At 45.0% G+C, this 25,867-nt stretch overlaps 1 protein-coding gene across 4 annotated transcripts; it reads left to right on the forward strand.

The window, feature by feature from the left end:
• Positions 1–7,001: 7,001 nt before the first annotated feature.
• On the forward strand, positions 7,002–25,025 carry LOC123480991. Of its 4 annotated transcripts, XM_045224765.1 has the most exons (7): positions 7,002–7,098; positions 9,107–9,191; positions 13,171–13,412; positions 23,786–23,975; positions 24,066–24,247; positions 24,343–24,429; positions 24,533–25,025. In XM_045224765.1, exons 2-7 carry the CDS (start codon positions 9,128–9,130, stop codon positions 24,947–24,949), a joined length of 1,182 nt encoding a protein of 393 aa, XP_045080700.1. In that variant the 5' UTR covers positions 7,002–7,098; positions 9,107–9,127; the 3' UTR covers positions 24,950–25,025. The 4 variants fall into 4 exon arrangements, with proteins under 4 accessions (XP_045080700.1, XP_045080699.1, XP_045080702.1 ...); XM_045224764.1 differs by lacking the exon at positions 7,002–7,098 and having other exon boundaries at positions 8,952–9,191; XM_045224767.1 differs by lacking the exon at positions 7,002–7,098 and having other exon boundaries at positions 8,956–9,191; positions 24,066–24,127.
• Positions 25,026–25,867: the final 842 nt, after the last annotated feature.

A 25,867-nucleotide genomic window follows, 5' to 3' on the forward strand; every position in this document is an offset into this window, starting at 1 on the left:
GGCTTGGTGCGAGTGGCAGGAACAGGCCGGGCCGGGCTGGCGACTCGCACCCCTGGCTTGGTGCGAGTGGCAGGAACAGGCCGGGCCGGGCTGGCGACGCGCACCGTAGGCTTGGTGCGAGTGGCAGGAACAGGCCGGGCCGGGCTGGCGACGCACACCGTAGGCTTGGTGCAAGTGGCAGGAACAGGCCGGGCCGGGCTGGCGAGGCGCACCGTATACTTGGTGCGAGTGGCAGGAACAGGCCGGGCCGGGCTGGCGACGCGCACCGTAGACTTGGTGCGAGTGGCAGGAACAGGCCGGGCCGGGCTGGCGACGCGCACCGTAGGCTTGGTGCGTGGAGCAGGGACAGGCCGGACTGGGCTGGCGACGCACACCGTAGGCTTGGTGCGTGGAGCAGGAACAGGCCGGACTGGGCTGACGAAGCGCACCACTGACTTGGTGCGGGGAGCAGGAACGGGCCGAGCCGGGCTGACGAAACGCACCACTGACTTGGTGCGGGGAGCAGGAACGGGCCGAACCGGGCTGACGAAACGCACCACTGACTTGGTGCGTGGAGCAGGGACAGGCCGGGCCGGGCTGGCGACGCACACCTTAGGCTTGGTGCGAGGGGCAGGAACAGGCCGGGCTGGGCTGGCGACGTGCACCGTACACTTAGTGCGGGAAGCAGGAACGGGCCGGACCGGACTGGTGACGCACACCACTTGCTTGGTGTGAGGAGCGGGACTGGGTTTCGTCATAACCCCCCGCTCCCTCAGCTGCCTACCGAGTTCCTCTCGCCGTGCCTCATTTCTCACCCTCTCCCTTATCGCCTCCAATAGCTCCATCCTCTGCAACACTAACTCCTGCTCCCTCTGCGCCAGTAGCCCCCTTAACCTGGTGGCCTCCTCACCTAATCGCCCTGTGGCAGCCTCCTGCTGCCCAGTCGCCCCTGCCGTGTGCCCCCCCCTAAATTTTTTTTGGGGTTGCCTCTCGACCGTCCGACGCTGACACTGCTTACGCCGTTGCTCCTCTCTCCGTCGCCTCTCAACTGTCTCACTCCATGGCCGGCGATCCATCCCGGCCAGGATCTCCTCCCAGGTCCAGGACCCCTGCCCGTCCAAAATCTGCTCCCACGTCCAGGCTGCCTGTTCCTGGACACGCTGCTTGGTCCTGGTATGGTGGGTTCTTCTGTCACGATCGTCAGGGAGAGACCAATGCGCAGCGTGTTGAACGAACATGTTATTTATTATCTTCAGTGATAACATACACAACCAACAAAACAATAAACGACTCGTGAAGTCCACGGTAACAATGACCGACACGGAACAAGAACCCACAAACACAAAGGGACAACCGACAGTTTAAATATGGCTCCCAATCAGAGACAACCAGCCAACAGCTGACACTCGTTGCCTCTGATTGGGAGTCACTCAGGCCAACATAGAAATAAACAACCTAGATCCCCAACATAGAAACAGACCACATAGAATGAACACACCCTGGCTCAACATATAGAGTCCCAGAGACAGGGTGTGACACCACCAGACATGCCACCAGGGGTCTTTTCACACTCCCTGGGTCCAGAACAAATTCAAGGAAACATACAGTATTATTTTATCCATCTCATATAGCGCAGCTAAAGTGAACAGCAAACCTGGTTTCAAAAAAACAAATAAAGCAACAACTCTTGGCACCACGTTCTCCCCCATGTGGCCTACTTGTTGTGTGTACAGTCGTGGTCAAATGTTTTGAGAATGACACAAGTATTGGTCTTCACAAAGTTTGCTGCTTCAGTGATATGAGATATTTTTGTCAGATGTTACTATGGTATACTGAAGTATAATTACAAGCATTCCATAAGTGTCAAAGGCTTTTATTGACAATTACATTAAGTTTATGCAAAGAGTCAATATTTGCTGTGTTGACCCTTCTTTTTCAAGACCTCTGCAATCCGCCCTGGCATGCTGTCAATTAACTTCTGGGCCACATCCTGACTGATGGCAGCCCATTCTTGCATAATCAATGCTTGGAGTTTGTCAGAATTTGTGGGGTTTTGTTTGTCCACCCGCCTCTTGAGGATCAACCACAAGTTCTCAATGGGATTAAGGTCTGGGGAGTTTCCTGGCAATGGACCCAAAATGTCGATGTTTTGTTCCCCGAGCTACTTAGTTATCACTTTTGCCTTATGGCAAGGTGCTCCATCATGCTGGAAAAGCAACTGTTCTTGGATGGTTGGGAGAAGTTGCTCTCTGAGGATGTGTTGGTACCATTCTTTATTCATGGCTGTGTTCTTAGGCAAAGTTGTGAGTGAGCCCACTCCCTTGGCTGAGAAGCAACCCTACACATGAATGGTCTCAGGATGCTTTACTGTTGGCATGACACAGGACTGATGGTAGCGCTCACCTTGTCTTCTCCAGACAAGGTGTTTTCCGGATGCCCCAAACAATCGGAAAGGGTATTCATCAGAGAAAATGACTTTACTCCAGTCCTCAGCACTCCAATCCCTGTACCTTTTGCAGAATATCAGTCTGTCCCTGATGTTTTTCTTGGAGAGAAGTGGCTCCTTTGCTGCCCTTCTTGATACCAGGCCATCCTCCAAAAGTCTTTGCCTCACTGTGCGTGCAAATGCACTCACACCTGCCTGCTGCCATTCCTGAGCAAGCCTTGCACTGGTGGTGCCCCGATCCCGCAGCTGAATCAACTTTAGGAGACGGTCCTGGCGCTTGCTGGACTTTCTTGGGTGCCCTGAAGCCTTCTTCACAACAATTGAACCTCTCTCCTTGAAGTTCTTGATGATCCGATAAATGGTTGATTTAGGTGCAATCTTACTAGCAGCAATATCCTTGCCTGTGAAGCCCTTTTTGTGCAAAGCAATGATGATGGCACGTGTTTCCTTGCAGGTAACCATGGTTAACAGAGGAAGAACATGATTTCAAGCACCACCCTCCTTTTAAAGCTTCCAGTCTGTTATTCTAACTCAATCAGCATGACAGAGTGATCTGTCATGCTAATTATATTATTATAATATTATTATAATATAATTATAATTATAATTATAATTATATTATTATTATTATTATTATTATTATTATCATTATTATATTATTTCCAGCCTTGTCCTCGTCAACACTCTCACCTGTGTTAATGAGAGAATCACTGACATTGAGGTGCAGGTCAATTTGTAACATTTTTGACGTGCGTTTTTCAGGATTTTTTTGTTGTTATTCTGTCTCTCACTGTTCAAATAAACCTACCATTAAAATTATAGACTGATAATTTCTTTGTCAGTGGGCAAACGTCCAAAATCAGCAGGGGTCAAATACTTTTGTCCCCTCACTGTATATGCTAATATATGCCATTATAATTATGCAACATACAGTATAGAGACTGATCATATACTCCCGAGTGGCGCAGTGGTCTAAGGCACTGCATCGCAGTGGTCTAAGGCACTGCATCGCAGTGCTAGCTGTGCCACTAGAGGTCCAGGCTCTGTCGCAGCCGGCTGCGACCGGGAGACCCATGGGCGGCGCACAATTGGTCCAGTGTTGTCCAAGGTAGGGGAGGGTTTGGCCGTCAGCGATGTGGGTTCGTTTCCCACGGGGGGCCAGTATGAAAAAAACACAAAAAAACATGTATGCATTCACTAACTGTAAGTCGCTCTGGATAAGAGCGTCTGCTAAATGACTAAAATGTAAATGATGGCAGCTGGTTCTTTTGTGGCAGGGCTGAAATGCAGTGTAAATATTTTTTGGGGATTAAGTTCATTTTCATGGCAAAGAGGGACTTTGCAATTAATTGCAATTCATCTGATCGCTCTTCATGACATTCTGGAGTATATGCAAATTGCCATCATCAAAACTGAGGCAGCAGACTTTGTGGAAATTAGTATTTGTGTCATTCTCAAAACTTTTGACCACGACTGTATGTACTGACATGTATGTGTAACTGATATATGCACACACACACGACATGTTCATGTTCCTAAATGTATGTCAATTGTATTTTGTCTGTAATGTCTTGTTCGTTATGTGTCGGACCCCAGTAAGACTAGCTGTCACCATTGATGTCAGCTAATGGGGATCCTAATAAATCAAATCAAATCAAGAGGGGATAGGCTGTGCTCAGTAAACTGACTACAGTGTGCAAGCCCACCTCCTGTCCTGACTGAGCAATTGATTTCTCCAGTCTCTGAAAACTGCATTAGCCAAAACACATTGGTCGAGAGAAGGTCAGTGCCATCATGATGATGGAACGACAAGTTCACTAAACCCAGCACTCAATCACACAGGCATATGCATGCACGTACACACACGCACAAACACAGGCAGATAGGCAGGAATGCATGCACGCACATACACATATATTTGTGTATTGATTCTGATATTACAACACCTTGCACTATTCACTGAGATAACACCACTAGACCAGAGTCCCAAGGTACAGTATATGATTCCCCGTCCTACCTAGTTCTGCTTGGTTTAATGTTTGAAGTTAAAATGTTTATCCTGTAAATGTATAATTGACTTCATGCCGGCTGTGACCACAGTGGTGGAGGTCATAACACAGAGACATGGCTGCCTTTATTTGTTTAGCTACTGGCCCTCACTAAAAGGAATCCAATAAGCCATCAGGATGCACCCTGTGGCCATACAAGTGTTTAGGGGTCTGAAAGGAAGACTAGGTAGAGTGCGTAAACACACTGACAGACACACATAGAAGAAAACACACATCGTCCCTCTATAGAACACTTACTACCAACACACCCACATGTACATTAACCCTCTGAAACACATACACACACCCTGCATTTATCTGGCCACTAATGGTCTTGGCTGGAGGATGAAGGCATTTGTTATCGTCTTCAGGAGAGGCCAAGGTTTGTTCATAATCACTACCCAGGAGGCACCACTCTGATCTCTCTGTGCCAGTCTTTGTGTGCGGCTCTCTGTGGATTCACCCAGGCTCACTGCCCTGTAAAGCAATTTAATCTTCACCGGACTGCAAGAGCCTTACTGCCTTTACAGAGAGCTGCAGGGCTAAACTGTAGCCAAACACTGAACTGGCAGTTTTTTATCGTTTTCAAATTAATGGCAACATTAATGATCTTTACTATCATTGGATAAAAAACATATTACACATGTAACAGTCTTGGGAGGATAAAAGACTCTGCAGCCATTTAACAGAGAGCGAGAGCGAGAGAGAGAGAGAGAGAGAGAGAGAGAGAGAGAGAGAGAGAGAGAGAGAGAGAGAGAGAGAGAGAGAGAGAGGGAGAAACAGGAGGATTCATTGGATAAATGGACTGACATTTTTGAAGGGAATCAATTCAGTTACCCCACTGAAACTTGCACTTGTGTGTAGCCTATGTTATGATGTGTAGACTATTTTATGATATGTGTTGTACTAAACAGTATATTAGAAAACCATTCATGATTGCTTTACATACAACATTTGGTCGTTGACATACTGTATGTAGTCATTTGATGCTCTCTGGTGGCCTTTTAAGGTATAGCAGCACAGTACTGCCTCCCCATGCTCTCCCATACAGATGACAAAGATGGTGAATAATGAAGATGGTGCATAAAGGCTGTTTACCATTTTTTTTTAAAGGTCAAGGTTTCTGTCTGTGTAAGTGGGCGTTGACCATTTCTTTTCAATGGGAAACTGCCCGATAACAGCTGGCTCTGGTCTACTTACTCCCCCTTCATCCCCGCTCACCCCACCCTGCCACGCCCAATCAGAAAACAATTATCCTGTGAGATGTTTCGCTTTCTCTACCGTCTCTGCTGATAGGATGTCAGAGCATTGAAAAAGCTGTAAGTCTACTGTCCTACTGATTTGCGTACACTGTCAAAAGAACACACACTAGTAATTAAATAATAGGTGAAACAGTGGAATATAAACGCTCTATTGCAAATGAATCTGCAACACAATACAATTGAAATTGGGTGATGTGAACACATTACACTACACAAGATGAACAGATCCACATATACAGTATGTTGCGATAGTGTGTAATGTAACATTATTTGTAGCAGCCCGCTGGCTAAATGTACATTATAATACTGTTACTAGGCCATCCTGCCCACCAACAGATGCTACCCATGGGGCAATAACACGGTGAGTGAACATTCTCCCAACGTCATATGTCAATGTAGGTCGAATCAAGTAGAAATTATGCATTTCTGTCAATACAGAAGACAGATTAATGGTTACAGTGTATGGAATGGGATTCAATTCAAAACCTGTACTAGATGTAACATTAGAAGGTATGTTTTGTCGAGCCTAGGGGGCAGGAGAGAGGATAGGTAAGGGCTAGAGCAGGTGGTAGGGGAGGGTGTGTAGATAATATCTCAAATACTCCAACTGTAGAATCATTTTATAATGCCTTATTCCCCACTATAACAGCTATCTGAGCTGTGTTTTTCACTGTAGATCCAGAAGGTTGTTTCTTTCCTCTTGAATTGTGTTGACCGGTACAGAGGTTTGTGGGAGCAAACACAGTGCATGCACCATATCATTAACATGCTTTTGTAATTCCCTGGCCAGAAATAAAAGCATTTATTTTGCAAACAACCCGACTGTCTGTGACTAAAATAGGGCTACAAGTCACACTGTTCAGAGTGGATGTCATTATACACTCTCAGAAAAAAGGGTTCAAAAAAGGGTTCTTCGGCTGTCCCCATAGGAGAACCCTTTTTGAGTTCCAGATAGAACCATTTTTGGTTCCCGGTAGAACCCTTTTGGGTTCTATGTAGAACCGTCTGTGGAAAGGGTTCTACATGGAACCCAAAATAGTTTTACCTGGAACCAAAAAGGTTCTAATTGGAACCAAAAAGGGTTCTTGAAAGGGTTATCCTATGGGGACAGCCAAATAACCCTTTTAGGTTCTAAATAGCACCTTTTTTTGTGTACCAAAGACCTTGGAATAACTACAAGATAGGGGTGGTAGGATGATGCAGTACTATGATTCTGGTCAAGGGTTTAATATAATCTGACTAATCTGATAGATTAGTTTTGTTGTGGTGCAGTTCAGTTGGTAGTTTATCACTCCTCTAGTGATTGCATCTCTGCCACTATGGAGCCAGAGTGCTATGAAATGACAACCTTATCTGTGATCCAGTAAGTAGTCTACCTATCGACCCTTGGGTGTGTGTGATTACAACACATTGGCAAACATATGTGTTTATTTAGTTTATAGTAGCCTACTGTAGTAGTGGATTTTACTCTGTGACAGAGTGGGGAATGCTATTACAACATACTGTATGTAGACCAAATAATAGGATCATACCATTACATCTGTGAACAGATTATGTAATAGAATGTATCAATGTGCATTAGGTTTAAAGGTTTATATAGATTTTCCTGTGTGTAGGTTTGTGTGTGTACGCGTGTGCGTGTAATTACACAGTAAATAGCCCGAAACAGGGTGTAGTGACAGAGGTGATGACTGACACCACTGTCTACAGCATCCACAGGGTTTTCATTTGGACTTTGTTATGACAGCCACTGGTCCATGTTTGCATTGGTTATTGGTATGCAACTGTCTGTCATCCTGTTCTACTATTGTATGTCCATCTGTCAGTACAAGGGTCTTATGTGTCCTCCAAATAATGCCGTGCTGGTGCTACCCTAGTGCAGCCAAGACTGACAGCTCTAAAAAGCATGGTATACTGTATTGTGTCTAACTGTCTGATTGACAGTGACATTAGGTAAACTGTGGATGATATACAGAAATGATTGTGACTGGGTCCTGCTGGTCAGTACCATCTTTATACTGATTCAACCTTGTTTCCAGTAAGACAGTATTTTATAACTTCTGTATTCTCACCCTGAGGGCAAAATAACAGCCATAAAAATCATACCAGCCATGAAAAAAGAAAAAACACAAGATAATATTCCAAATAAAAGAAAATCACATTTTATTGGTCACGTACACATATTTTGCAGATGTTATAGCAAAATGCTTATGTTCCTAGCTCCAACATGCAGTAATACCTAATAATACAAAACAATACACGCAAATCCCCAAAATATAAAGAAAGGAATTAAGAAATGTATAAATATTAGAACGAGCAAGTCTGGAATATAAGTCTCTAAGGTGTAGGGTAGAGTACTGGGTGGTAGCCGGCTAGTAACAGTGAGTAAGGTTCAGGGCAGGGTACTGGGCGGAAGCCAGCTAGTGGTGACTATTTAACAGTCTGATGGCCTGGATATAGAAGCTGTTTTTCAGTCTCTCGGTTCCAGCTTTTATGCACCTGTCTCCGCCTTCTAGATGGTAGCAGGGTGAACAGGCCGTGGCTCGGGTGGCTGAGGTCCTTGATGATCTTCTTGGCCTTCCTGTGACACCGGGTGCTGTAGATGTCTTGAAGGGCAGGCATTGTGCCCCCAGGGATGCGTTGGGCTGACCGCACCACCCTCTGGAGAGCCCTGCGGTTGCGGACGGTGCAGTTGTTGTACCAGGCAGTGATAGGCAGTGTACAGTGCTATGGTGATTGCGTCATCTGTGGATCTGTTGGGGCGGTATGCAGATTGTAGTGGGTCTCAGGTGTCGGGTAAGGTGGAGGTGATATGGTCCTTAACTAGCCTTTCAAAGCACTTCATGATGACAGAAGTGAGTGCTACGGGGCGATAGTCATTTAGTTCAGTTACCTTCCGAACCTGTGAATGAAGTTAACGAGAACATCTTAAAGAAATAAAGGGGAGACAAATGGAGTACTTGAAGAAAAACACAAACCCAAACAATGCCAAGGTTGCGCTCCCATCCCAAGTGGATAGGACTGCTGACAATGGCAAGAACTCCGCCCGCAAAATGAGAGGAACATTTAAAGCCAAAAGCCACATACATGGAGGATATGTATATGGGAAAAAGGGCTGGGGCAGCTGTTGTTGTTTTGCTGTAAATAGATCTAAGAGGCAAAGAGTACTCCCTAAAGCTCCAGTCAACTGAATGCTGATTATAATCTGTCTGACATGATTGAAAACTGTCCCCATCTCTTACTCCCCTCCCTTCTGCTCCTCTCTGTCTCTCTCTCCGGCTCTACTATCACTCCCTCCATCCCTCTCCCTCTCTCTCGCTTTCTCTATTTCAATTTCTCCTATCGGTGCATGGTGATCCGGTGAGTAACAGTGTATGAAGTAGCCCGTTGCCATGGCGTCAGATGACAGCCACATGCTGGAGGCAGCCTTGGAGCAAATGGATGACATTATCGCTGGTAAGCTTCTATTTTATTAAGACCTCCTCAAAGACAACCCGGCTTGCAATTACTGCTCTCTTTAGACTGGTATTTGGTAATGTCTTGAAGGTTTCATTGAGATTTAAATATATTAACTTAGAGTAGGAATGTTACATTTTGTTCAGTTCTTTCTAAGCATAATCAAAATAAATTGTGTACTTTGGATTTTAGTTGAAATGATGAAAGGAAAGTTCCTCTTAGGATCTTGAAGTTTGAGATACTGGGATTAAGCTTGTTCCAACTAGAGCAGATTTACTGGGGGAAACTCAGCAGGTTTTGAATAGATGGTCCTTGTCAGTAGGCTACTGTACATCAACCATTCTGCTAGTCTTTTACGCTGCCTCTCTTCTTCCCCCCACCTGATCTATTCCATGTATACTCTATCATTTATATTACATTTCCATTTTGGTCATTTAGCAGACACTCTTATCCAGAGCAATTTACAGTCAGTGCATTCAACTAAGGTCGATAAAACAACCACATATCAATGTCATAGAATGAAAAAAACTTTCCTCAATAAAGCAGCTATCAGCAAAATCAGTGCTAGCAAGAAAGACAAATACAACATCCTTGTCTGTAGTTGTCCACCACACTCTATAACTAGCTCTCTTTCCATATTGTTCAGCTCTCCATGTTTTCTTACAGGGGTGATACATTTCAGTCACCACTGTTTGTCATAACCATAGCAGGATATCAGATGACTCTGTTGGGGTTCCTGTAAGGGGCACAAGACAAAAGGCTCTAATAATAGAGATAGCATAGTGCTAATGACCCCCAGTACACTGCAAGACAGAGAAAACCGTGACATCACCCATAGAGATGGTCATACAGGCTAACATATTGCTAATAATGCTAACAATTCCTGTAATAGGCCCAGGGGCGGCCTGTTCAATAGGGCGATATGGGCGACGCACTGCCAAACGGGAAAAGGAAGGGATTTTTTTTCTAATCAATTATATCACGGCAACAGTAGTTATCAGTGTTGTAATCTATACGTCTGATCTGCCACAGTGCCACACTGCCACTAAATGTCGAATCAGGCTAAAGTCGTGCTTCAAATGGCTCCCCCCTTTTGGGGCGATTTCAGTCAGGTTGAAAATCGCCCAGAAGTCTGTCATAGACTCCCATGTAAAATCTATTTTTTCAAATTTCAGAGCCTTCAATACAATCTCAATGGGTGTCTGTGGGCTTGCACTTACGCTACTTTCGTCATACGTTACGTAACCATGAACGTAACTGAGAAAAGAGCGGATTGTTTGAAAGAAGTTCCTTTTTGTCGGCGAACAAATGAAGATAAATTGGCAACGAAACAATTAGGACCTCCCAGACCAAATTTAATAATTCAACAGGTTTCTACTAAAGGCGGAAAGTCCTACACCCGAGGATTTTCCAAAAATTGGTACGAACGAAAAAGACATTGCCACTCACTCAACTGGATGAGGGATACAGGCTAGCTGTCCGCCGCCACAACGATGAGGTTAGTGTTGATAATCACAAGTTTACTGGAGAACTGAGACCAAGTAGAGACTTTGGACAGGGTGGATATGGTATAATAAAGGCAGTTTATTCAGAGGTAAAGATATCTGGAATCGCGTTCACGGACCCGTTCGTCAAACTCTTAGGGAGCTATAAATTAAGCCCCATTACTTACCATATCAGATAAGAGAAATTGCTGCAGCTACATATATTTTACATCCTGGCCCTACATAGTTCACTATTTGCATCACTTACCAAAATATTACATGTGGTCATATATGCTTGGAAAGTGGAGATGCCATAGAACGTCAAAAAAGTAAACATTGCTGGAGACACATTGCCGTTTTGGAGAAGACATCGCGTTTGCTAGCGAAGAGATTTGTTGTGGCAAATGAACTTGGGCTGGGAATTGCCAGGAACCTCACGATAAGATATATGCATCAGCATTGCGAGTCTCATGATTCTATACGTATTGCGATTCGATACTGTGATTTTATTGCGCACCATATGTCTGTTGCAGAGGGATCAGAAAGCCATGAGAACGAGTTTTGATCAGTCATGGAAATAAAAGTGCTGAAAACAAATTGGCTCCCAATGTGAAAAGATTGAGAACAAGCTATGAAGGAACAATAATGGTGTTTTGGTGCAGGTACAGCCAACTAGCGCTAAAATATTGCGATATTGTCAATACAGTATATCGTAAAGTATCACTATGTAACTCGATTTCTTTCACCCCAATCCCTCAAATTAACGGTAAATAACTGAATTGTTTGCCCCACATTTAGCTAAGATGATTAGCTAGCCAGCTAAAATGTTTTATTTAGTTAGCAGTTGCATCTACAATAGTTTACTGTCAATAACATGTCTCCAAAATGACGTGGTGTCTCCAATTGTGTTGACATTTTACAATTGCGATGCGCATCCATGAGTATCCACTTTCTGTAGCTCAGCTGGTAGAGCATGGTGCTTGTAACGCCAAGGTAGTGGGTTCGATCCCCGGGACCACCCATACACAAAAATGTATGCACGCATGACTGTAAGTCGCTTTGGATAAAAGCGTCTGCTAAATGGCATATTATTATTATTATTATTATTATCTGAAGAGAGCCCCGAAACATTGTGTGCAGACATTTTATGCAATAAATGAAGTAGGTTGAATCTAGTAGTTCTGATCTTCTGATTGGTCCTGATGAGTTGGGCGAGGTCCCCTCCAGGCTACTGTCACTGTTGCATTGGCTCTGAGTCGGGTTCTCTGTCTTCAAATGTTCAGCCTAAGAGAGGGGATTTTTGTGTGTGTGTGTGTGTGTGTGTGTGTGTGTTTAACAGTGATGATGTGTGTGTGTGTGTGTGTGTGTGTGTGTGTGTTTAACAGTGATGATGTGTGTGTGTGTGTGTTTGTGTGTGTGTGTGTCCTCAGAGCAAGAACTCGTGAGTTGGAAGAACTGAGAGGCCTATGGCGTGGGTGTTGTCCTTGGCCACCTGCTGACAAGGCTGACAAGATAGGACCCTTTTGTCCATTGTTATTGGATAGGAACAGAACTTATAACCAGCTCCTGACCTAAATAGATCTTAGCACAACATTTTACTCAACATATCATATTCCATATTCACTATAACAAATATATTTACTATGACATTAGCAAGAACCGCCACATCCTCAGCCGGCTAATCCAGTGTGTGAAGTTTTGCGGAGTGTTTGAGTTAGCTGCGAGGCAAAGATGAAACTGAGGGCTCCACCAACCCTGGTAAGCCAACACTTTTGAGATCAGTCAATAAATGCTTCTGGTATTGACTTATATGCTGCCCCTGTCTTCATGTTGTTGCTGGACATATCTTTTTTAAAATGTGTGTAGGTCACCTAAATCATCAGAAAAATTGCCCCTCCTGAGAATTTTTTCAGGAGCCGCCACTGAATAGGCCTACAGCTAAGGTGACATGAGATCATGAATATATATCTGTGCAGACTAGTGCAATATTTAAAAGACCATCAGAGCACAGCACTTTGACACACTGCCTTTACTCAGAGAAGCAGTCAATACACCATGCAATGTCCCTACAATATCCCTATAGGGAACACTTGAGTTTTCAAAGCTGACAGCGTTCAGGCACTGTTGAAGCTAGCGTTGTAGTGGGAGGGTGCCCTCCAGTGGTTATGCTAGGTAGCAGTTGGATGTTTTCAATTATTTCACACATTATGTTGATGTATTCAGTGACTCACATTGGAAATTCAAACTGGCATGATATATTCATCAGCACATAATACTTTCACTCAGCAATCCTAACAGCCTGTTTGTGGAGCAGTCACATACAATATAGTCAACAGCAAACAGTTTATAGTAATCTGATTTCAGAAAATCAAAACAAGTCAAAATGGATTGCTAGACTCTGGGATAGCTAGTTTTATGGCTCTGATGGCTGTATCACCCCTATGATATGTGCCCTAACCATAACTTGAATCTAAATTATTTCATTTTATTGGCAGGAGGGTTCTGCGAGGCCTTCTTGAAGTTTGGGGCCCAGGGTTACCACTCCCAGGGTTCGAACTCTGCCCCCACCTTTGCCCTCACCTCAGCCATTAACCCCAACATCAGGGTGCTGCAGCTGGTAGAGGATCTCAGGGTAGCCCTGGAGGGCCAGGTGGACCAGGAGGAGCATGACTCCATGAGCAGACAGGTCCCCATGGACACAGCACACACCCTGTTAGATTGGCTGGAGAAGGGAGGGGTGAGTAGCTTCAACACAGCCTAAACTCACTTCACACACTAAACTGGCTAGTGTGGTGTATTTATTCAGGAAACCTTGTTACTGGGTTCTATTGAGCATATGAACCATCTTTCAGAAGGGGGGATATTATGGGGTGGAATAGAGACAAAAATAACAAAGTGATAGTGTTTGTGTAGGAGACGGAAAGGGATAAAAAGAGAGAGACAGACAGAAAGCGAGAGAGAGAGAGAGAGAGAATAAAAGAGAGAGAGAGAGAGGGGAGGAGAAGAAAGGGAGGGAGAGGAGCCAGCTGGCGTGGTCTGAGTCGTAGTGCTGCAGTCTGATATTAGAGACTAGCCACTTCTCAGCCTGCCTCTGTCTGGGCTCCAAACCACACAGCCAGGGTCCGACCTAGACACAGCATACCATAGGGTCCCCACTACAGTCTCTCTGCAGCAAGAGAGAGAGTAGGAGGGGAAGAGGAGGAAGAAGCAGATAGAAGGATTCAAGGGGATTAACAGTGATAAAGTATCTTTCTTTCAGAAGCTCTGTTAAGTTTCTGAGTCTCTCTCTCTCTCTCTCTCTCTCTCTCTCTCTGTGTGTGTGTGTGTAGAGTTTGAGGAAGAAAATAGTCAAAGCTACAATGGGCCAGCAGAATGGAGTATAACATAGATTTCTATAAAGCATGTTGCCTGGCTGAAAAAGGTAAGAGACTTTTTGAGGTTTCACTTTCATGCTTTTCCCTGCTTATATATCTGTACTGCATCTGTATAGAGGAATCTGGTTATTGTTATTGTACACAGACAGGGACATCGCTTGCATACTGGAGATGCACATGGAGAAAGACTTGTGTTGTGGAGTTGTTCATTGTAACACAGTTGATTGATAGTACAGACTCATCTGTTTTGACCGTAAACTGGAAAGTTCTGTGTCATAGTAGTCACCTGTTCTATTGTCTGTCATTTCTGCACCTTCACAGAACAAGGCCCTTCAATTAAAAGTTGGTATGGGAAAAGCTTGGCAATTGTTGAAGAGCAACAGGTAGCATTCAATAAAACATGGTAACCACCTTTCTGGAAAACACTTTGAACTCTCATATTACATTTACATTTTAGTCAATTAACAGAAGTTCTTATCCAGAGCATACATTTCCATACCTTTTTTTATTTTCTTGTTTGTACTGGTCCCCCATGGGAATCCAACCCTGGCATCTACCACCTGAGCCACACAGGACCCAACTCTCCCTGTGTTTCTTTACTGTGCAGGAATAATACTTATACCCGAAACTCTGCAGGCGATTGTGATTGGATGAGCTTCTACATAGCCTTCATACATGGCACGATAACAGGAAAACTTGATTTCCGTATAGTTCAATTAGCAATATGGCTAATCTGTCAATCCATCTGTTGAGGAACTTGTACTGAATTTTAATGAAGAATGTGTGAAGGGGAGCAGGAACGGGCCGGACCGGGCTGGCGACGCGCACCACAGGCTTGGTACGGGGAGCAGGAACGGAGCGGGCTGGCGACGCGCACCACAGGCTTGGTGCGAGGGACTGGAACAGGCCGGACCGGTTGGCGACGCGCACCACAGGCTTGGTGCGAGGGACAGGAACAGGCCGGACCGTGCTGGCGACGCGCACCACAGGCTTGGTACGGGGAGCAGGAATGGGCCGGACCGGCTGGCGACGCGCACAACAGGCTTGGTGTGAGGGACAGGAACAGGCCGGGCTGGACTGTGGAGACGGACTAGAGGTCTGGAGCGGAGAGCTGACACAACCCGGTCCTGGCTGAATGCCTATCTCCACACCCTGTGTGTGAGGCATCAGCACAGGACGTACAGGGCTGTGCACTCGTACTGGCGCTACAGCACGTGGCACTGGTGCAGGATATCCGGGACCGAGGAGGGGTACTGGAGGCCACGAGCGTTGAGCCGGCACACTCCGTCCTGGCTACATGCCCACCTTAGCACGACACGTGCGTGGTGCTCGCACAGGACGTACAGGACTGTGCCGGAACACTCGCGGCACAGTACGTGGCTCCGCATAACCCGGAGCCTGCCCAGTCTCACGCTGCCTAGCCTGAGTACGGGGAGTTGGCTCTGCTCTACCTCTAGGCTCCGCCAACCATCCTTCCAGCCCCCCAAACCTGGTGGCCTCCTCTCCTAGATCGCCGATGCGCCCTCTAGCTGCCTCCAGCAGCCCCGTCATCCACGCCGTGTGCCCCCCCCAAAAAATTACTTGGGATTGCCTCTCGCGTGTCCGTCGTCGGCACGGTTGGCGCCGTTTCTCCTCTCCTGCCTGGGCATTTATTATTGCCCATGGCCCTCTGCCCGCGAATATGTCCTCCCAAGACCACCATTCGCCCACCTGGGACATCGCCAACTTCTCCTGTTTGGCACGCTGCTTGGTCCTCTCTTGGTGGGATCTTCTGTCACGATCGTTATGAGAAGCGGACCAAGGCGCAGCGTGATAGGCGTACATACTTTATTAAGTGTTCACAACAAGAACAAAAACAACAAAACGATACGTGAAGTCCTAGGTAATACAACAAACCATACGGAACAAGATCCTACAATAAACTAGTGAACACAGGCTGCCTAAGTATGGACCCCAATCAGAGACAACGAGCTACAGCTGTCTCTGATTGGGAACCACCCTGGCCAACATAGAAATAAACGATCTAGAACAAAACCCATAGAAAACTAAACATAACAAGTCCACACCCTGGCTCAACATTTAAGAGTCACCAGAGCCAGGGCGTGACAACTCATTACATTTTGAGTGCTTAGCAGGACAGGAAAACGGTCCAATTCACTCACTTACAGTATCTAGAGAACATCCTTAGTCATTCCTACAGCCTCTGATCTGGCAGACTCACTAAACATGCATGCTTTGTTTGTAAATTATATCTGTGTTGGAGTGTGCACCTGGCTATCCGTAAATAAAATACAAAACTAGAAAATGGTCTGGTTTGCTTAAATGATTTATACTTTTACTTTTAATGCTTAAGTATATTTTAGCAATTACATTTACTTTTGGTACTTAAGTATATTTAAACCAAATACTTTTAGAATTTTACTCAAGTAGTATTTTACTGTGTAACTTTCACTTTTACTTGAGTCATTTTCTATTAAGGTATCTTTACTTTTACTCAAGTATGACAACGGGTACTTCTTTCACCACTGGTCATCAGCCTATACATTCTCTCCCTACATATGGGACACTTTAGAAGATGAGGCGTGACACCATTTAGATGATGGTGATGATGCAATGTTCACTATAAGCAGGGCAATTTCCCATTTCTATGAAGCCTACAGGATGCTTTGGAAATAGAATTAGGAATTAGAATACTAGAATGGATATGAACCTTCTTATGATGGTCTAAAGCATCAGCCATTTTGGTCAGGGACTTGGTCAAACATTGTTTGCAGTGCTGTAATAAGATATTGTGTAAAACAATGAATTTGGAGATTATCTGCATTGTATGTTTGCTAGCTATAGCCAGCCATTTTTAGAGGCATGATTCCATACATTTTTCAAATTGTGCCAATATGCCAATATTCCATTTAAACAATGCAGTCAATCCACAGCATACACTTGCTGAAATCAGTTGATGATAGGATTTAGACAAGTTTTAAATGCAACAAGTACTGATATTGTATAATATAATAACACTCACAGCTTTCTAAGAAAATACATATGTTGACATTTACGGTCTGTTTACATATATTTTAGAGGCTATTTAGACCGAAAATGTGTATAAACCTGTATAAACTGTATTTATAATTATACGTCAATATTTTGGGGTTACAATATTTCTATTACACAACTTCTGATATTTATCATACCTTTCTTTTCTTTTCTTGCAGAAGTAAAAACAGGAAATGCATCACCGATGCCTCTACTGCCATTCATTCCAATTAGACTGGTTTGGATTTCTCCTGACGAAAATAGCTGCCTTTATCACCCCCTTCTATAACTGTGAGGGATTATGACATAGACCCTTTTGTAATTTAATAGGATCTCTATGGAGTCGACCACCAGACGACATGGACAGATAAACTGTCTTTCTGTGTGTGTGTGTGTGTGTGTGTGCTATATGTCATATGGAGAGAGCACCACTTTCTTCCTCACACAACATCAATAAATTAGAGTACCAGCCACACAGTGATGATATCTTTGTTATCTCATCCCAGCTAGGGAGGCCAATGTAAATGTAATTTTCTTCCATGCTTTTTTCTGTATCGTTATATCAATGCTAAGCAGGGCATTGACATGGACCATCATAAAGAGAGAGTGTAAATCACCCCCTACCACTAGTGCTCTCAACAGACATATACTGTTGCTACTGCACTATAGAAAAAGCCTCTGCTCCCCTTTACATTCAGCTAGCTGCAGTCTGTTTATTTTCTGTTGTCTATGATCCCTCTTTTCTCCTCTGTCTAGCATATAGCATCACTTAGGCCGTTGGTTAGAGTTGCTGTGATGTAGATAAGGCCTCTCATCCCTGACTGATATAAACCAGGCCGTTAGCTAGCTACGCTGCTGTTGGATGTTGCCGCGCTACAGATGAATAATTCAGTTGTCATTAGTATGCGCAGTGTCACAGGTCTCTCTGAGCGCCTTTATGACAGCCAGCCTGCCGTCGCCTCTTGTCTGGTTAACAACCACGACCAATGGTCCTGCAGTCGCCTCTCGTCTGGTTAACACCTACGACCCATGGTCCTGCAGTCGCCTCTCATCTGGTTAACACCTACGACCCATGGTCCCGCAGTCCACCTACACCAACCATTACTGTATGACAATAGGAGTGTGTGAGTGTGACGTGTGTGCCTGTGTGTGTGTGTGTGTGTGTGTGTGAGTGAGTTGCTGTCTCTGCTGTCTCTGCCGGGCCGGTTCCCCTCTCCACTGGGGTTCTCTGCCTCTAACCCTGTTGCAGGGGCTGAGTCACTGGCTTGCTGGTGCTCTTTCATGCCGTCCCTGGGAGGGGTGCGTCACTTGAGTGGGTTGAGTTACTGACGTGATCTTCCTGTCTGGGTTGGCGCCCCCCTTGGTTTGTGCTGTGGTGGAGACCTCTGTGGGCTATACTCGGCCTTGTCTCAGGATTGTAAGTTGGTGGTTGAGGATATCCCTCTAGTGGTGCGGGGGGCTGTGCTTTGGCAGAGTGGGTGGGGTTATATCCTTCCTGTTTGGCCCTGTCCGGGGGTTTCTTCGGATGGGGCCACAGTGTCTCCGGACCGCTCCTGTCTCAGCCTCCAGTATTTATGCTGCAGTAGTTTATGTGTCGGGGGCTGGGGTTAGTTGGTTATACCTGGAGTACTTCTCCTGTCTTATCCAGTGTCCTGTGTGAATTTAAGTATGCTCTCTCTAATTCTCTCGTTCTCTCTTTCTCTCTGAGAACCTGAGCCCTAGGACCATACGTCAGGACTACCGGGCATGATGACACCTTGCTGTCCCCAGTCCGCCTGGCCTTGCTGCTATTCCAGTTTCAACTGTTCTGCCTGCGGTTACGAAACCCCTACCTGTCCCAGACCTGCTGTTTTCAACTCTTAATGATCGGCTATGAAAAGCCAACTGAGAGACCTGAGCCCTAGGACCATACGTCGGGACTACCGGCCGTGGTGACTCCTTGCTGTCCCCAGTCCGCCTGGCCTTGCTGCTATTCCAGTTTCAATTGTTCTGCCTGCGGTTATGGAACCCCTACCTGTCCCAGACCTGCTGTTTTCAACTCTTAATGATCGGCTATGAAAAGCCAACTGAGATTTATTCCTGATTATTATTTGACCATGCTTGTCACTTATGAACATTTTTGAACATCTTGGCATGGTTCTGTTATAATCTTCACCCGGCACAGCCAGAAGAGGACTGGCCACCCCTCATAGCCTGGTTCCTCTCTAGGTTTCTTCCTAGGTTTTCGCCTTTCTAGGGAGTTTTTCCTAGCCACCGTGCTTCTACACCTGCATTACTAGCTGTTTGGGGTTTTAGGCTGGGTTTCTGTACAGCACTTCGAGATTTTAGCTGATGTAAGAAGGGCTATATAAAATAAAATTGATTGATTGATTGATTGAGTGCATGTGGTGTGTGTTTGTGTTTGTGCGTGTGTGCGTGCATACCTGCAAACCTATCATTAGTGGTCTGAGTGAAGTGGATAAGCTACTGTGATCCATCCAGGTACCTACAGAGGTGTTAGCCTATCACGTTGTGTGAGCTTTTATCCCTAATTGCCTCAGCGGATGACACAGAGTAATTATCAGGCTGACATGTAGCTCTTCAAATCTGACACTAACAGGCGCTGAGCCAGGGAGGCTTCCTATCTCTTATGCTACATGTGGCGGCGATCTGCTTTTAATAGTGCAGACATAGAGGAGGTGTGAATATAGATGTGTTGCCATGACTCTTGCCCACTGGCCTGCATGTATTCACTGAGTAGACTCTTGGACTACAACAAGTATGTATTCTGATTGCCAACAGTAGTAATATAGTAGTAACCTCGGCGTTACTCTTGACCCTGATCTCTCTTTTGACGAACATATCAAGACTGTTTCAAGGACAGCTTTTTTCCATCTACGTAACATTGCAAAAATCAGAAATTTTCTGTCCAAAAATGATGCAGAAAAATTAATCCATGCATTTGTTACTTCTAGGTTAGACTACTGCAATGCTCTATTTTCCGGCTACCCGACTAAAGCACTAAATAAACTTCAGTTAGTGCTAAATACGGCTGCTAGAATCCTGACTAGAACCAAGAAATTTGATCATATTACTCCAGTGCTAGCTTCCCTACACTGGCTTCCTGTTAAGGCAAGGGCTGATTTCAAGGTTTTACTGTTAACCTATAAAGCGTTACATGGGCTTGCTCCTACCTATCTTTCCGAGTTGGTCCTGCCGTACATACCAATACGTACGCTACGGTCACAAGACGCAGGCCTCCTAATTGTCCCTAGAATTTCTAAGCAAACAGCGGGAGGCAGGGCTTTCTCCTATAGATCTCCATTTTTATGGAACAGTCTGCCTACCCATGTGAGAGACGCAGACTCGGTCTCAACCTTTAAGTCTTTACTGAAGACTTATCTCTTCAGTAGGTCATATGATTGAGTGTAGTCTGGCCCAGGAGTGTGAAGGTGAACGGAAAGGCTCTGGAGCAACGAACAGCCCTTGCTGTCTCTGCCGGGCCGGTTCCCCTCTCCACTGGGGTTCTCTGCCTCTAACCCTGTTGCAGGGGCTGAGTCACTGGCTTGCTGGTGCTCTTTCATGCCGTCCCTGGGAGGGGTGCGTCACTTGAGTGGGTTGAGTTACTGACGTGATCTTCCTGTCTGGGTTGGCGCCCCCCTTGGTTTGTGCTGTGGTGGAGACCTCTGTGGGCTATACTCGGCCTTGTCTCAGGATTGTAAGTTGGTGGTTGAGGATATCCCTCTAGTGGTGCGGGGGCTGTGCTTTGGCAGAGTGGGTGGGGTTATATCCTTCCTGTTTGGCCCTGTCCGGGGGTTTCTTCGGATGGGGCCACAGTGTCTCCGGACCGCTCCTGTCTCAGCCTCCAGTATTTATGCTGCAGTAGTTTATGTGTCGGGGGGCTGGGGTTAGTTGGTTATACCTGGAGTACTTCTCCTGTCTTATCCAGTGTCCTGTGTGAATTTAAGTATGCTCTCTCTAATTCTCTCGTTCTCTCTTTCTCTCTGAGAACCTGAGCCCTAGGACCATACGTCAGGACTACCGGGCATGATGACACCTTGCTGTCCCCAGTCCGCCTGGCCTTGCTGCTATTCCAGTTTCAACTGTTCTGCCTGCGGTTACGAAACCCCTACCTGTCCCAGACCTGCTGTTTTCAACTCTTAATGATCGGCTATGAAAAGCCAACTGAGAGACCTGAGCCCTAGGACCATACGTCGGGACTACCGGCCGTGGTGACTCCTTGCTGTCCCCAGTCCGCCTGGCCTTGCTGCTATTCCAGTTTCAACTGTTCTGCCTGCGGTTATGGAACCCCTACCTGTCCCAGACCTGCTGTTTTCAACTCTTAATGATCGGCTATGAAAAGCCAACTGAGATTTATTCCTGATTATTATTGACCATGCTTGTCACTTATGAACATTTTTGAACATCTTGGCATGGTTCTGTTATAATCTTTACCCGGCACAGCCAGAAGAGGACTGGCCACCCCTCATAGCCTGGTTCCTCTCTAGGTTTCTTCCTAGGTTTTCGCCTTTCTAGGGAGTTTTTCCTAGCCACCGTGCTTCTACACCTGCATTACTAGCTGTTTGGGGTTTTAGGCTGGGTTTCTGTACAGCACTTCGAGATATTAGCTGATGTAAGAAGGGCTATATAAAATAAAATTGATTGATTGATTGATAATATGTTGAGTGTGGCACTTGATAATCAACTGTATAATCATTCATTAATAATTAAATTAATTCTCAATGTGGAGTGATTGACCTGTGCTCAGCCACAATCTCCTTGCAACATGATGCAGGCAGGAAATAGATGAGAAAACAAAGTGCTGCAATAGGGTGAAGGGAGAGGTTAAATATGAGTACAGGCAGAGAGAGAGATGGAGAGAGAAGGAAAGAGAGAGACAGACATACAGATGTATGATCTTAATTTGAGCCAGTTTGCTACAGCAGGAAAATAATTCTGCAGCAACAGGAAATGTGAATTATGATGTGGATTATAATGAATGGACATTTTTTGTAGGGGGTTGATACATTTTCTGTTTGGGCAAATCAAGTCTGACATTTTAAAATGGAAATTACAAACTTTAGAAGCCTTTTTGTAATACAATACAAGTTTGCATTTCTTGCTCTGCAGTACAAATCTCAGCAACAAAAAGAGTGATCAAATTAAGATCCTACATCTGTACAGACAGACAGACATACAGACATAAAGGCAGACTAGGTCTATAGTAATAGGCTGCTCCAGTGTTCTGGGTGGATATGTGGATAGGTAAATAACTTGATGATGTCACAATGCCACTTTACCAGGGATGGAGCACTAGGGAACATTATGAGGTAACATGTTGCCACGGAAACACACTTCTAACATAATCCCAGACCATATTAAAATTGTTAGACAAGCTCAGGTAGAGCGTGTTAGCTACATCTCTCAACCTATAACTGATTTGATTGATTACAACAGTACACTACCCTAGCGTGTTATGGGTCAGACACATAGTGACCCTGTCACTCTGGTCTCTCCTTGGGAGCAACGAAAGGAGACCCATAAACATAAAAATAAACCCAAGAAGAAGAGCATCCCTCCAGCCCTGACCTTTCTTCAGCTGTGTACACTGCTGAGCTGCGTCAGGATGAAGAAGACACCATTTGATCCCTCCCAGAGTGGTGAGGGGAGAAAGGCAACAACAATACACGATACGAACAACAATAATGACTCTGATACTGGTGAGTGTGAGGAGGTGCCTATTGACTAGTGCTGCTACATAGTACAATTATTTAGGCTTCACTTGGAAAAAAAACATAATGTGTCTTGGAAATGTTTCACTTACAGGCTCTGACTATTCTGAAGGTGATATGAAAAGGATCAAGCACAAGAGTAAACGAAAGGTTCGGAGCGAGAAAGTTTGGATTGAAGTTTAGAAATCTCCTGAGTGGCGCAGTGGTCTAAGGCACTGCATCGCAGTGCTAACTGTGCCACTAGAGATCCTGGTTCGAATCCAGGCTCTGTCGCAGCCGGCCGCGACCGGGAGACTCATGGGCGGCGCACAATTGGCCCAGAGTCGTCCAGGGTAGGGGAGGGAATGGCTGGCAGGGATGTAGCTCAGTTGATAGAGCATGGCGTTTGCAACGCCAGGGTTGTGGGTTCGATTCCCACGGGGGCCAGTATAAAAAATAAATAATATATGTATTCACTAACTGTAAGTCGCTTCTGGATAAGAGCGTCTGCTAAATGACTAAAATGTAAATCTAAGGACCACAAACGCAGAAACGACACTGGAAACAGAAAAAGACAATAAACAAAGATCTAACTCGATAAGACATCCAAACCTGCTTATCAATGAGGATTTGCCAATGCATTTGATAATTGATAATGACCACAATAAGGAAAACACAGTATATTGTGTTGAATTTGATACTGCTTGACAAATGTGATAATGTCACAATGCCCCTTCGGATGGGGTAGGCCCTACTAGTTAAAAAGTCTTAACGGAATCCATGGAACGCCCCAACTCTGACCTTACCCCCATTGAAATTGAAATGGTTAAGGTTAGAGTTAGGGTAAGGTTAGGGTTTAGGGTAGGGATGTCTCAAGGATCTCGGTTAGCACTAACCCTAGTTATTATTGGGTAACATTTTGCCATGGAAACACACTAGAGCTCATTGGCTATTTATATTGTAGTTTGAAATATCAGTAGATTTCTAACTGATGTACTGATTGTGACCCTGAGGTCTCCCCTGTGGAGAAAGCAAAGGAGACCAAGCAGAAAGAGAAGAAGCAGAGCATCTATCCAGCTGTGGCGGCCCTGCAGCTGTTCACTCTCTTCTGCTGTGGAGGGAAAGTCAAGCTGAAGAAAACTCGTGCCTCTCAGTACAGACAGAGTAAAAAGGACCAGGACGAAGATACTGCATCTGATACTGGTGAGTGTTATGGGTTGTCTGTTGATTAGATATAGAATGATATTGCTCCACTTGGAAAGATGTGTCTTCAAAATCAAAATGTCTAAACAGGCTCAGACTGGTCTGGAGGAGATGTTACAACCAAAAAGGTCAAGGACAAGAGTAATGGAAAGGTAGGGAGGGAGAAAGACTGGACTGAAGTCCAGCTATTGAAATCATCTCAAGACCACAAACCCAGAAGTACAACACCAGAAACAGACAAGGGAACTCATTTGGGACAAAGACCGAACTCTGTGAGACAAGCAAATATGCTGTATCATATTTTATCGAGAGCAAAATATATTTCCCATAATGTTTTATCATTGGGTATTGCAATTGTCTTATGCAGGCAAATCAAAGGACACCCCGGCAAGTGAAGACCCATGTGGAGGAAATATACATAAGACCTGACTCTCCGACTCTACCACGTGCCCACGTAAGTTACTGAAACCTGACTTACTATACAGACATTCAGAGATTCACACATTCAGGCAGTTTCCTCTCTGACCTCAACCTAACCCCCCTCTTCCTCCGGGTAGAGCTCCCTCTCCCAGTTCTCCCAGGCTAGGAACCTGGCCATCCTCCCGCTGGAGTGGCAGCTACCTGGAGTCCCTCTGACCACCTCGTCTATGGCAACTAGGACAGAGAGAAAGCCATCCACTACCAACACTTCGACACAGGCGCAGACAGAAACACAGACAACAGATATGAACACAGACACACAGACCACTGCCACCTCTCAGAGACAGATCTCCATGGTGACCACCCAGTCATCAGAGACCATGACAGAGGTTCACACATCAGACTCAAGCACCCAGAACTCCACTCCTGACATGGCACTGACCCCTGAGAGCACTAAGGACATGATCGCTACTGATGAGGATGTGAAGGATGACTCTGCTGAAGATTTGATCTCCACCCTAACAGACACCTTTATGGAGAAATCCGTCCAGTAGGCCTAATGAACATTTCAATATAGCAAAAGCTATACTATGATCAATTAATAAAAACAGTTAATATTTCTGCAGCAAATGTTCACTACTGTTGATCTGTGAAGCAGCATGCTTAGGTTAGGCATATGTGTTTGAATTCACCAAAAATAATAAATAAACCAAAAATATATCAAACCACTACAGACATTTACATACATTTACATTTTACATTTTACATACTACAGGTAGGGGAGAGTGAATACATCAGCATTGAGTTCATTTGGTCAATAATGATCTATGGGCATATTACATTCTGTAATATATGAAATAACAATCACCCACAGTGAATACAAAGCAGACATGTTCTATTTTCTCCCTCCGTCCTTCCCTCCCATGTCCTGATGAGGTTTAGATTGTCTTGTTATCCACCCATTCAACTGTTTAGCATTTTAATAACACCTCGCAATCTCAGGGCCAAATTATTTTTGATTCACATGCTTAAAATAGAGCCCACATATCACCACATATCTGAGCGGCCTGAAGGTGCTGTGTTACTGGTGGGTTTCCAACAGATTACAGGGAGATTGGTGAAATAAGTCAACCTAAATAGGGACGATAGGAACATTATCATACTACAGCCTCATTCTCTTTGCCTATATTACAGCAGGGAGGATATATTGCTGTCATCAGAGTAATGGATTACCACACATACTGTATGTACCTCATGTTTTCACACATCATGATGTAGTCCTTGTAAGATAACTCTGGAGCGTGATCTTGTCGTTTTATCACTTTGAAGGGTGACAGAATAGTGAGCTTTATCCATGACTTTGAGAATGTAGGTATTTTATGAATTCTCACAGGTACGATTTCTGTCAAACTGCACTTTTCTGTCTCTGTCATGCCTGCGGTCACCAGATGTACAGCCTCCCCAGAGCTGCA

This window comes from Coregonus clupeaformis, chromosome 14 (assembly GCF_020615455.1).
Source record: "Coregonus clupeaformis isolate EN_2021a chromosome 14, ASM2061545v1, whole genome shotgun sequence".
NCBI lineage: Eukaryota > Metazoa > Chordata > Actinopteri > Salmoniformes > Salmonidae > Coregonus > Coregonus clupeaformis.

Bases quoted from the DNA above. Each gene is read 5' to 3' on its own strand.
- LOC123480991 (XM_045224765.1), top strand. From the start codon at position 9,128: ATGGCGTCAGATGACAGCCACATGCTGGAGGCAGCCTTGGAGCAAATG. The intron at 23,976-24,065 runs GTGAGTGTTATG...ATGTCTAAACAG, and splicing joins AGATACTGCATCTGATACTG to GCTCAGACTGGTCTGGAGGA. The intron at 24,248-24,342 runs GTGAGACAAGCA...TGTCTTATGCAG, and splicing joins TGGGACAAAGACCGAACTCT to GCAAATCAAAGGACACCCCG.